The sequence below is a fragment of the Arvicanthis niloticus genome, chromosome 20 (genome assembly GCF_011762505.2).
Source record: "Arvicanthis niloticus isolate mArvNil1 chromosome 20, mArvNil1.pat.X, whole genome shotgun sequence".
Lineage (NCBI taxonomy): Eukaryota > Metazoa > Chordata > Mammalia > Rodentia > Muridae > Arvicanthis > Arvicanthis niloticus.
This window is the reverse complement of record NC_047677.1, coordinates 27,192,169-27,205,345: the sequence shown is the minus strand read 5'-3', so window position 1 is coordinate 27,205,345 and position 13,177 is coordinate 27,192,169. Positions and strand designations below refer to the sequence as shown.

Genomic DNA, 13,177 nt, shown 5'->3' with positions numbered 1-13,177 from the left:
TTTGCTTTGAATAGTTGTTTTTAATGAGAATTTCACATGTGAATATTTACGTCATTTCCATCTCTCCAGCTCCTCCAATGCCTGCCCTGCCCTCACTTCCGTCTTCTATAATTACTACTGTTGGGTTCACAGAAAAAGACAGAGACAGAACCTACTTGAAGGATTCTAACAGGCCTGGGCACAACATACATGGTCTCAGCAGTCTTTGCCCTTTCCCCTTCTCTCTCCCTTGCTAAACCCTTAGATCACATTCCTAAAGCTAGCCCCGCAAGGTCGGTTCCCTGAATTGGCCTCTGACTCATTTCTGAGACTGAACACCAAGATCCAGCTGTCAAAATTCATGATTTGGACACTCCGGCTAACCTGTCCAATCAGAACTTACCAACTCATCTGTATAGACTTCCCCCTTTTCTCCTTAAAAACCTTTCCCACAGAGACACCTGTTGCTGCCTTTGTCCCATCCACAGGCAAGTCCCCACCCTCCCCCAATTTGCTCTTCTGGGATAATAATTCTCCTTCATTCTGAGAAGTTGGTGCCTGGGTGTGTTCTGAGCTGACTCCAAGCTCCCTTCCCCTCACTAAGTCCACTTTGTATCCCCCTATGAACATGTAACCACCTGGGAATGGGTAATGTCAGCAGGATGCTTTTCCCTAGAGAAACCTCGTATTCCCTCCCTCCCCGCTCTCTCAGTGTGTGTGTGTGTGTGTGTGTGTGTGTGTGTGTGTGAAAACAAGATCTCAGGCTGGAGCGATGGCTCAGTGGTTAAGAGCCGAGGCTGCTGCTCTTCCAGAGGACCCAAAGATGATTTCCAGCACAACAGTTCACAACCCTCTAAATCTTCAGCTCCAGAGGGATCTGATACCCTCTTCTAGCCTCTTGAGGGCACCAGGCATATAATGTGATGTACAGACATACATGCAGACAAAGCTCACATATACATAGTCTTTTTAATAAAAAAGAAAACCTTTTGTGTTCAATGCTGTTTGATGTGCTGACCTGTTATGACCAATCTTTTCTTGCACCACCACCACCCGGCTTGTTATGACCAATCTTATCTAGAAGACATTGGTGCCTGGAATCATCCCCAGCTCTAAGGGGACCTGGTGTCTGTGGGACAAGTGGACCATGCCACCAGAGAGAAGAACCAGTACAATTGAAGCAGGTTCAAAAACCCCAGGAAAATCTCACAATTGGTTTCACCTGCCCTGTGTCGGGGTCCAGCCTCGACACAGGATCGAAGTTTTCACCTGGAAGCAGGGATATCTGGAAGGCACATAATAAATATACACAGACTACTTTTGGGGGACAAGCTGACAGACAATTTTTCAAGGCTTACAGTTTCTTCTCTCTCACTCTCTGATTTCTTTCTCGCCCATTCGCTTGCAGCTTGAGGCTGCACACACTCTGCGTTCTCCTGCGCACCCTTCTTTTCTCCTGTGCGCTTTTCTTTTCTGGAACTCCCATAATCCTACACACCTCTGTGTGTTCCCCTCTCACTGTCACACACATTCTTCACACACATCTCACATACACCTCATACACACCACATGCACTCTTCTTTCACTCACACACTCTCCATACACACCTCACATTCTCTCTTCACATTCTCTCTTCACTCACCCTTCAACACTCTTCTTATGATCTCTCACCTTTTTCTTGCCCCGGTCTTTTATTGATACTCCAAAAGCAGATAGGGGAAAAAAAGACATTACATAATCATTGCCAGATCAAATTCAAAAGAATAACCACATCCCACAAAGAATTAAGAATTACAATTGTTCCCCAAAGTTTCAAGCTTCTCTATTCCCAGGCCTGCAGCCAAAATAATAACCATTGCAAAGTTCTAATTATTTAAACTTTACTTACTATACTTCAGAGCTCAGAGCTCCAAGGTCAGCTACTTGCATTTTCCTGTGAAGCTCTAATGATAAATGACAGGGGCAAAGCTGCCAGGCAGGGGCCAGAAAGAATCAAGTTAACCCTTGTCTCAGTAGTTCCACTAGCTTTCTACTTCTGAACATTGTACACAATGACTCTGCTAAGAGTCTCAGTTAGTTTTACTGACTTAGTTTTACTAACATAAGATTTTATGTGTTCTATACTTTCCAGGAACCACTCTTAAATGTTATACAAAACTTATTTCATGACTTCAATAGATTTTTCCCTTCTTGGGGTCCCAGTGTTGGCTCTATTTTATTTTCTAATAATTTCTTCAAACTTTCTTTGCAGGTCAAGCACTAATCCGGAACTACCGTTGTGTAGTTACTGCATTGTTCCCAAGATGAGAGCACACCTGTGCTGTGTTGTGAACTGTGTCTCAATTGTTTAATTGTTTAAGAATTTAATTGAATTGTTTAAGAATAAGAATCATTACATCAAGGAACATCTAGTTTCACAGAATTCACCAGAGCAGAAGGAGAAAGAAGAAAGTCAGATATAATAGAATAATTATGCACACCAAGGCCAATGGAAAAATAGTCACACACAAATGAAATCTATACAGCTGTTGTCCAGGGCTAAGGTTGGGAGAAACGGGAACAACTGTTTTTTACAAAGAGCTGCTGCGGGCTACTGAGATGTCTCCATCCCGGCCTACTGCAGGCAGTCCCTTATTTCAGATGGCGGGTCCCCTGGAGGGATGTGCCTCCTGCTTCTCAGGGTCCCACACACCATCCTCTTTACAAGGAGCTGCCGCAGGCTTCTGAGATGTCTCCATCCCAGCCCACTGAAGGCAGTTCCTGTCATTGTATGTTGTCCCTAGCAGCCCTGGAACATGTAACCATGACACCTCACCGAAATGACCAGGGCAATTGGTCATGTAACATAAAAACCTAGAGCTCTCCACACTAATGAGGTATCTAGACAGGCCCTGAGTGTTTAGCCTCCCTTCCTGCAAAAGGTTTTTAATCCCTGGTTCACCCTGAGTAAGACGTATTCATTCACATCCATCATAAATAAAGCAGTTTGGACAAGCAAGGACTGCTTCCTTCATCAAGGTCTTCTTTATAAAGACCCATTCCTAAATCTCCCGGAGAAGGCCTCTCTTCCAGGCCGTCCATACATCCAGCACTGTCTTGGAACCAAACCAATTTCCACCCTGTCCCTGGGCTCAGCCATCCCCTTCCTGCCTGGCACATAGAGGAACCTCAGGTTCATGGACCACTGTTCTCAACTCCTTGTGGTCCCCAGCAGTGTCTGCGTACACTGAGAGCCAGGCCATCCATCCCAGCTCCCACTGTTTCTCACCAATTGTCTTGAACTGTGTTCTGCCTTCTCTGAGCAGCATGCCTGAGATGTTCCAGCATCCCAGTGAGGCAGACATGCAGCCCAACAGGTGTCGTCCATTGTACACCTGATTCTTTCTGCCCACAAGCCCAGCTGCACATTCGGTTCTCTAACCCTGGAGCATAGACTGTAGTCAGAGACATGGGAGTCTGTACCTTCTCCAATCCTCTAGGGCCTCCAAAGAGAAACCACTGCCAAAGTATGAGTGTGAAAGCCTTTGGGTCATGCCTGCATTAATCCTGCCTCACAGGAAAGTCTGGGGAGAGTACTGGCTGAATATGGAATCAGCGGGTGCAAGAAGCCCTGCACGGAAGACGTGGTCCAGGATAGCTACGAATGTAGTCCAGCACAAAATCAACCATAAACCTTAAAATATGAGATTTTTTTTTCAATTTGATTGCCTAGTTCTTGAGTGTGAACTCTGTAAGTGACAGTATCAAGTCATGTTATCAAAAGGCAGGCTGCCTGTGACTGACAGGTGACTAGTGTGTCACATCTCTGGGTGTGTCTCTGATAAAGACCATTCAGCAGTTTGCAAAGCCCAAGATGAATACAGGGTGCACTGGTCACCCTTATGTTACTGGGACCAAAACAACCAACAGACATCCTAAGAGAAGAAGGATGGCAAAGTAAATGGAAAAGAGACAGATCCCGTGGACTCTGGCCTAATCCACCAGTTCAATCCTCAATGGGTTCGTTTGTTTGTTTATTCCTCATTGGGTTCTTAATGTGATGGGTTACTGGAGATTGAAAGGTAAGATGTGGGGCCTAGCTGTAGGAGGGGCTAGAACAGTGGTTCTCAATCTTCCTAAGGCTGACTTTTTAATATGATTCCTCATGTTATGGTGACCCCCCCCACCATAAAATTATTTCATTGCTACTTTATAGCTGTAACTTTGCTACAGTTATGAATTGTAATGTAAATATCTGATGTGCAGGACATCTGAGGTGTGACCTCTGTGAAAAGGACAAGTGACGCGACGCTGGGGTCTCGACCCCCAGGTTGAAAACCACTGCACTAGACTGTCTGTTATCTACCCATCCCAACCTCTTTCCAAATCACAGAGAAGTGAAGACTGCCCTCCATCACATGCTCCTGGGACCACAATGGTCTGCCCAACCACAGGAGATCAAGCAGCCATGGACCAAACCTTCTTGAAACCTCAAGGCAAAGTAAATCCCTCTTCCCTTAAGATGTCTATTGGGTGTTTTGGCCACAGTGACGTAGGGTGACTAATACACCCTGCATTCATACTGAGTTTTGCAAACTACTGAATAGTCTTTATTCCTCTTACTGCCCCCAAAACCGAGAGAATAAGGCAGGCGTTTGACTCTGACATGAAGAGGGTAAGGACCCTTTGGACCAGTTCTGTGGTATGTGTGTTACTCTGTTCACTGCTGCGACAAAGTATCAGACAAAAGAACCTAAGAAAGGATTTTTTTTTTTACCCAGTCAGTGGCACACCTTTAATCTTGGCACTGGAAAGGCAGAGGCAGGCAGATCTCTGTGAATTCCGGGACAGCCAGAGATATGTAGAGCAACCCTGCCTCAAAACAAAAACAAAAACAAAACAAAAAAAAAAAAAAAAAAAGATGATTTTATTTTGTTTTACTTTGGCTTACAGTCTCAGAGTACAGTCCACCATAATGGTAGGGAAAGTGTGGCAACAGCCATTCTGGGGTGACAGGAGTGAGCCGCTGAGAGCCCGCCCCTCCTTACATCTCAACCAATCTGGAAACAGAGAGTTAAATGTTCCTGCTTGCCTCCTTTGATCCCTTTGATTCAGTCTGGTACCTCAAACCTTGCAATAATACCGCTCATTTGGGTAGGTGTTCTTCTCACCTCGGTCAAAGGTCTCTGGGGACATCCTCCATTGTAGAAATATTGAATCTCAATCCAGGGTTTCTATTCCGCCTTTGACCAGTTAGTTTCTGGGTAAAGACACACAACCTTTATACTTAGAGTAAGCTTTAATCCACACAAGAGCTGGGCAGATGTCTACCCTCTAAGCTATTATGTCTGTTTCCAAGCCTATAATACTATCATATAATTTGCTATGCTTCATCTGGGTTGCTCTTAACTCCAAATAGCTAACCCACGTGGCCATTATGTTAAGATTCTTACCCCATGGCAATTTCTCCTCTCTCCACCTTTTTTTTTTTTTCTCTTTCTACTTCGTGGTTCTCCTCAGACCTTAGACCGGGCATCCTAAACCCCCACCTATGTCTCCTCTGCCCAGCTATTGTCTGTCTTTCTCACCAATCATGGATAACTTGCAGGGGGGAGGGATGCAGTGGAGGGGGGGGGGGACTCACATGGGTCTACAAGCAGTCTCTGGGAATAACCAGTATTTAGCATAGCCAAAAACCAAACTTCAACATCCTCCCAGACACGCCCGGAAGATTGTCAGGCTGACCGTGGAGGTTAACCATCACAAGCAGAGAAGTCACTTTACTGGAGTGTTGGGTCTCAATTTCTGGCACTGGCCCAGGGCCTGGCTCCCTAGCAATCCACTAATGTTTGACTCAAGTTACTATTTAAGATTAAAAGACAGATGCTTTGGGCATTGCTCAATTGGTGGACTGCTTGCATAACACGCATAAAGCCCTGACCTCAACCCCCTCACACCACATAAACCAAGCATGGTGGTGCACACTTGTTATCCCGGCACTCAAGAGGTAGAACAGGGCAATCAGAAATTTAAGGTTATTATTGACTACATAGTGAGTTTAAGGCCAGCCTGGGCTACCTGAGACAATTTATTTTTAGTCAAGATCTCCCTATTATGAACTCTGTAGACCAGACTGGTCTTGAACTCACAGGGATCCACCTGCTTCTGTCTCCTGAGTGCTGGGACTAAAGGTGTCTGTCCACCACTGCGGCTGGCTAGAGACATTTTGTTTTCTTGTTGTTAGAATTAAGATATATCCCAGGGTTGGTGGCACACATCTTTAATCCTAGCACTCAAGCAGAGGCAGGACGATTTCTAAATTTGAGGCCAGACTGGTTTACAGAGCAAGTTCTAGGACAACCAGGGATACACAGAGAAACCATGTCTCAAACGCAAAACAGGGTAGGATATAGGGGGCTGGAGAGATGGGTCAGTGATTAATGTCTTTCTAGAGGACCTGGGTTTAATTCACAGCACCCATATGGTGGCTCACAATCCTCACTAACTTAAGTCCCAGGGGATCTGACACCATCTTCAGATCCCTCTTCTGACCTTCTTTGGCACCCGGTATGCCCTTAGTGATCGAACCCACGGCTCTGTGCTTTTCAGGCAAGCATTCTGTCAACCACGCCACATTTGCAGCCCCCAGTCACTTTTGGTTGCACTTGGTATTTTCTGTAGTACAAGGGATCCATATCCAAAGCCCCACATACCAGGGCAAGTGACCCTCAGTCCCCGTCTATCCACACCCAGGGCCCATTCTGGACCTCTGCTCACACCTGCTGCCAGGCTAGGCCAGCCCTTTCCCGGACCTACATGTCCCAGGCCACATGGATGAGGACAGCTTTGGGCCAGGCTGGCAGACAAGGCACAGGGAGATGAAACCTGCCGGGGAAACCCAAGCAGAAGAGTGTGTTTCCCTGCCAGGTGCTGGCTTGTTCCCCACTGTGCTTTTAAGGCAAAGCAGCGAATAGATAATACGGAAGTGAGACCATTCAGATTGTTTATTCCTCAGCTCCGACTTCACACACCACCTACAGGTCCTCAAGTCCCCGGCTCTGGGCTAAAAAGTGAAGGCACTGTGTCAGAGTTAAGGCCCAGGTGGCTCTCAGGGATTTGTCTGTGTCGCTGTGGCAATAGGAAGACACTCCTATTACTGACCACTAGGACTCTGGGCTTCCAAGCAGAGTCCTCAGAGTACCGAGTATCAGGCAAGAGCCCCGGCTGTAGCCACTTCGGGTGGCCACGGGCTATCAGGCAGGGAGATGCCAAACCAGTACCTGCCCAAAGAACTGGAACCCCCAAAAGGAACAATGGCATTGCTGAACCTAATTCTGGAAAACAAATGAGACAGGCTCAAGAAAGCACCCCAAAGTAGATCAGGAACCCACAGAGTTGCACACAAGTTTGCTCACGGACAGCCAGTGGGTGAAGATGAGGAGGTGGCTTGGGCATGTCAAAGTTGCCATGCCAACACACTTCCCATGGCCATAAAGTGGCCTACTTTCTCCCAGGGAGGCACAGTCTCAGAGCTTGCTCCGTGGGGCTTCAGGAAGGGGCCGCTGCAGGCGCCACACCACCCTGACAGGCTCGGTGGCCAGGTCCAGCTCCCGGAGGCCACACAGGTCACCGGTCTGACTGTACTGCTTCAGGGCTGGCTGGAGCACCGTGATGGGAATACTGAAGTTCAGGTGTGGGTAGGTGGCCCCTGTGTTATTGTCCCGAGTGTTGCTGGCAACGATGCCTGTGGGGGAGACAGCAATGAGGGTATGAAGCAGTAGATGGCGTATCCAGGGTGCAGGGAGGACCTTCTCCTTGAGGGAGACTTGGGGGCCCTGGGGGCTTGGAAACCGCCAAGGCTGGGTGCTGAGCTTTTGCTACAACTACAGCTTCTGTTCCTTATAGCACACACACCCCCATCCATGCTGTCTCCTTCACATCGTCCATAAAACAGCCTAACTCACTGGATCGTCTTTCTCTCTCACCACAAAGGGCAGGATTCAGGGGGTTTCCATAGCTTGTGCAAACCATCAAATGAATCAAATGGGGGGAAAAAATGAGCCAGACCCACACAGCTTTGTCCTGCTTTGCTGGCTAACTTTCTGTCACCTTGGCACAAACATTTTGGAAAGGTGAACCTCAACTGAGAAAATGTCCCATCGCATTGGCCTGAGGCAGATTTTCTTGATTGATGGGTGACGGCCCAGTCCATGGTGGGTGGGGCCATCCCTGGGAAGGTGGTGCTGGGAGCTATAAGAAAGCAGGCTAGGCAAGTCATGGAGAGCAAGCCAGTAAGCAGCATCCTTCCATGGCCTCTGCATCAGCGCCTGCCTTGTCCTTGTCCTGACTTCCTCTGAGGGTGGAACTGTGATGTGGAATAAACCCTCCCCTCCCCTGGTTGCTTCGGATCATGGTATTGATCACGGCAGCAGACACTCTAAGCAAGAAGCTGGCATGGGGTCTTTTTTTTTTTTTTTTTTAGCATTTTAAGGGTTAAAGGGTTGGCTCAGTGGTTAAAAGCACCTGTTTACTCTTGCAGAGGACCCAGTTTTGATTCCCAGCACCCACATGGCCGTAGCACTAGTCCCAAGGGACCGTAGTGCCTTTTCTGACCTTCATGACTAGACATGTGACTAACCCAACCCTAAATTTCATAATCTAAATGAGATTTAATGGCTTATTTAAGGTCACAGCAGTGGCCAGAACCAGGAGAGGGCCACCAGCCTAGCTCTTCCCCCTCTTCCAGCTCAGCATCCTTCCCTCACCTCAGAGGCAGATTAGCTGAAAACTTCAGCTAACTAAAGAAGGGCACAAGGTCCACAGTCATCCCAGAAGGGGCTCCCAAGGTGAATGGCAGGCTACCACTGGCAGGACCAGTGTTCAGGTAAGGAGACCAGGGGTGAAAGGAGCTAATTACCCAGGAGATCCCCCGAGCGTGTGGAGAAGAGAGGTCCTCCGCTAGAGCCGCCATGCACGGCACACGTGGTCTGTAGCATCACTGGGGTGTCATCCACATGCACCACGGCTGACAGGATGCCTGAGGTCACCGAGGGCCCACAGGCCTGGCCAAAGACACCAAAGCCCACCACGCTGACAGGCTCACCTGCCAGAGAGAAGAGGAGAGAAGCTGGGTACCTGCACTCTATGCCCACTCACATCCTACCCTCTCCCCTCAGAGCCTGCTCACCCCTTCCACGCCCCTAGGCATCTTCCCCAGGAACCCTGCCAGGAGATTAAAAATTCATTGTGTTCCCAGCTGCATGTGCCCAACCAGTATTCTGGGGGCATCAGGCAGGTCCCCCGGCCCTCACTCCTTCACTAAGTGGGGTAGTCATTTTTAAGGCTGTTGTCACCTAGCTCACACGTGTAATCACTATCCATCTCTCTCTGGGACCAAATCTCTTGGTGAAGACATGGTGGTGTGGCCATGCCCAGCCCCAGACCCCTTCTCCAGGTGCTTCGAGGGGACAAGGCACACCTCACCCAGGCCTCGCCGCACCAGAAGGCTCAGCAGCCCCATCTGACCAAGGGACAAACTGAGATGGGGTGTGTGGGTGGGTGCACGCGCGTGTGTAGTAAGAATGTAAGAGCACCAGCGGCAGAGGAGAGATGCTGATCAGGGGACCTCTCTCTTTTGTCACCATATGAAATGGAATCTTTGGGGCTGGAGATGTAACTCAGTCAGTGGAGTGCTTGTCTAGCATGCACACACCCAGGGTTGGGTCCCCAGGACCCCATAAAATGAGTGTGATAGCACATTTGTAACCCCAGAAGAGGCAGGAGGATCAGAAGTTCATAATTAGCCTTGGCCATCTGGGGTGCTTAACACCTGCCTGGGCTACTTAAGACCCTGTCTCAAAATATATAAAATATATATAAAATAAATCTAAATCATGCCACCCAAATTATGGCATTGGAGTCCCCAAGGTCCAGGACCCTATATTAGTTTGCTTCAGGCCCTCAATAAGGTATTCACTTGGCTCAGCACTTGGGGTGTCAATGACTGATATACAGGGAAGTCTAAGAACCCCCAAACCCCACCCAAGCTCCCAACTCCCTTGCTTGGCAGGCTTTGCCCATTCCTGCCTGCCGGCTCTCGGGTCTGGCATGATTAATGTCAACACTGACTGCTGCCTGGGGTCCAGCCTGGGCCCCCATCACTTCAGACCCTTTGTCCTTTACCTTCATGGAAGTGCTCAGCAGGGACAGGAGTGGGGACACCATTCAGGTCCTCCTCCAGGCTCACCACTGCTATGTCATACGGAGAGGTCTCCTGAGTGGCAAACACCACTCGTCCCCAGATTGCCACATTCCTGGGGACACAGGAAACAAGTGACAAGCTAGCCTTCTGTTGCCTTACCACTGGGGAGAGAACAATAGAGATGAGTCATGGGATGGGGTGGCTGTGGTGTCACACACCTTTGATCCTAACACTTGGGAGGCAGAGGCAGGCAGATCTCTGTCTTCATACTGAGAGCATACTGAGAGTCTGTCTTATTTGGGGACGGGTGGGGGGGGGCTGAAGTCGGAATATGGGGACAGGTATCAGCCTTGAAACCCACACTTAGCCAGATGTGCTTACAAACGCAGCACACTTCTGTACAAAGCTGCACAGGCCTGACCATAACCTAGTGAGTGCTGTGACCAGGCCTTGCTGACGCCTGTGGACACTGGCTCACTCCTTCCTCTTAAACCTACAAACGAGGCACTGGTATTATATCCCCTTTAGACGGTGCAGCTGAGGCTCTGAGAGGCCAAGCAACCTTCCTAAAGGTCACAGAGCAAACAGTAAGGAGCCAGGGTGAGCTTAACAAAACTCTACTGCTTCACTCCTGGGTAGGCATCGAGGGAAGAGGCTTCTTTTTGAGACAGGATCTCTCTCCATAGCCCTAGCTGTCCAGGAACTCACTATGTAGACAGGGGCACGCTACTACTTACTCTGCAGGGTAGCTGTTTCCAGAAAAATCTGATAATTTCCCTAAGATCAGCAGTCAAGGGGAGAGTGCGTAGTTGGGGGCACACCACAGGTAATCCTCCTTTTCACTAGGAGAACTACAGCTGAAAGTTGGCTGCCCGTAGGGACTCTGGCAAAGTTGGGCTTCATTAGCATACAGGGCTAACCTCAGACGTTCAGAAAGGCCTGGACGGATAGACAAGGGCCAAGCTTAAATTCAAGGTGCTCCTCGGTTCTAAGTATCTGGGACTACAGAGGACACAGAGCCATAGGCAACCAGGCCAGATAGCCAGGAAGCCAAGGTCACTGGCCTATGGCCAGAGCAAGAAAAGGAGGGCAAAGGTGTTTCTTCACAGAGGAAATAAGCTGACTATTTAAAGTCCCTGCCTAGCTTCACTCTGGGGTCGCTCACATCTATCTGCACGGGTCTAAGTCCTATGCTCTAATTAGGCAGACCTTGCTTCATCTTCAAGTGGCAAGGCAGCCCTGGTGCGGCTCTAAGGGAGCCCTCAGCAGATAGACCATGTCAGTCATCATCCCAGGGCCTTCATTTATCACTTACAGGGTTGAAGTCCTCAGGGTAAGCCTTCTATGGTCAAAGGGCTTTAATGGGGCCTAAACTGCAAAGCCAAGAGGCAGAGAAGCTGCCCAAAGAGTCTAGTTAAAGGGCTCAAAGGCACCCAGTCCTACCTGCCTATAGTCCCACGGGTCCCCATGCTAAGAGTAGCTTGTGCCTGGCAGTTTGCTCAAGCTTCACTGGGTCCTATCAAGAGGCCCAAATCCCCTCATCGGGGTCTTGGTTGTCAAAAATGAACCGAGGTCTCTAACACTGGGACCTGGTGAAGGGGGCAGTCCTGGGCCTTACTTGGGTGTGGCCGAGTGTACCAAGACCCTGGCTGCTTCCCGGGATGCCACATGACGGCAGGTCACCACCAGGCGAGGCGCCACGGCCACTCCGGAGCCCCACACGGTACCACACTCCACCAGCACCGCCGCGGCCGCCCACGGGGGTCCGAGATCTCGCAGGGGCGGGCCCCGGGGCACGCCCACCTCCGGTGGCAGCAGCAACGACAGAGAGGCGGAGCCCGGATGCAGACGGGCGAGCGCCCAGCGGGCAACCTGAAGCAGCGGGGCGGCGGCGCACAGCAACGTGAGGCCCACCCACTCGCGGGCCTTCCAGCAGAGCGGCGCGGCCACCAGAGCCACCAGCGCGCCGGCAGGTCGAGCCGCGAACACTCCGCCGCCTTCCGTGCCGGGAAGGCAGCGCGCGTCGGTGAGCAGCAGCGGCCCCGCCGCGTTGCTGAGCACGCCGCGGCTCAGCGTGTTGAGGAAGATGTCTGGACAGAAGGCACCGAACGGAGAGCCGCAAGCCAGCAGCGGGGCGCCCTTGGTCACGACCCCGAGCGGTGCCACGGTCACCGCCGGCCCGCGCCTCTCTTCCGCCGCCGCGCCCCGCTGCACCCGCAGCAGGGCGAACCAGCCGAGCGCGCGCAGCTGGTCCTCCTCCTCCTCCTCCGACACCACGTCGTCGGGCGCCGAGCTCACGAAGTGCCATTGATCGGCCGCTTCGGCCCCGAAGAGCCGCGCGAAGTGCGAGCGGAAGGCCGGGCAGCTGAGCAGCAAGAGCAGCCGCGCCGGCCGCGGGGGCTGCAGAGGCCGCGCGCGGGCCCGGCTCGGGGTACCGGGTTCGAGGCCCAGGCTTGCGCACTGAGGGGTGCACAGCCCCGGGAGTTCCTGGTCCGCGCGGCCGGCGGGGCTGGCAGCCGTGGGTCCCCACTGCACGTGGAGGCGCAGGTCATCGCTGCAACTGTCGCCCGGCAGGAAGGCGGCGCCCGCCTGGGTCAGCGCCGCGCTGCCCGTCCTCAGGAAAGGGGTGAAGATGCCCCCGTGGCACAGCACTAGGCCTGGGCTGCGGCTCAGGATCACCCCGCTGCAGCTCCACGAGCCCGCGTCGGGCTGTCCTGCCCGCGAGGCGCTCACCACGCAGCCCGCCTGCTCCGCCACTCTCATGGAGGGTCCCCATTGCCGCCCCATGGCTTCCCCAAGACGTCGCACAACGGCTGTCACCTCAGGGCGACTGGCGCAAACTCTGACTCAGGCCTCCTCGCCGAGCCCGATTGGCTAAGCCCCAAGCGACCGCCCCTATTGGCTAGGCATAGCGCCGAGTCCCGATTGGCTACTGATGTTAATCCTCCTTTACTAATCCTCCTTTCCCCGCCCTCTTAATTTATCCAACCTGGTAGTACCCTTGGGTTAGGGGCCTGG

General features: G+C 51.2%; 1 protein-coding gene across 2 annotated transcripts; it reads right to left on the bottom strand.

Annotated features, from left to right (window-relative positions):
• Nucleotides 1–6,944: 6,944 nt before the first annotated feature.
• On the bottom strand, nucleotides 6,945–13,018 carry Tysnd1 (trypsin like peroxisomal matrix peptidase 1). 2 transcript variants are annotated; one of them, XM_034524723.2, is made up of 4 exons: nucleotides 11,778–13,015; nucleotides 10,141–10,271; nucleotides 8,876–9,061; nucleotides 6,945–7,702 (listed from the first exon to the last, which is right to left on the bottom strand). In XM_034524723.2, the coding sequence occupies exons 1-4, from the start codon at nucleotides 12,944–12,946 to the stop codon at nucleotides 7,485–7,487; spliced, it is 1,704 nt and encodes a 567-aa protein (XP_034380614.1). In that variant the 5' UTR covers nucleotides 12,947–13,015; the 3' UTR covers nucleotides 6,945–7,484. The 2 variants fall into 2 exon arrangements, with proteins under 2 accessions (XP_034380614.1, XP_034380615.1); XM_034524724.2 differs by lacking the exons at nucleotides 6,945–7,702; nucleotides 8,876–9,061 and having other exon boundaries at nucleotides 10,188–10,320; nucleotides 11,778–13,018.
• Between the last annotated feature and the right edge of the window lie 159 nt (nucleotides 13,019–13,177).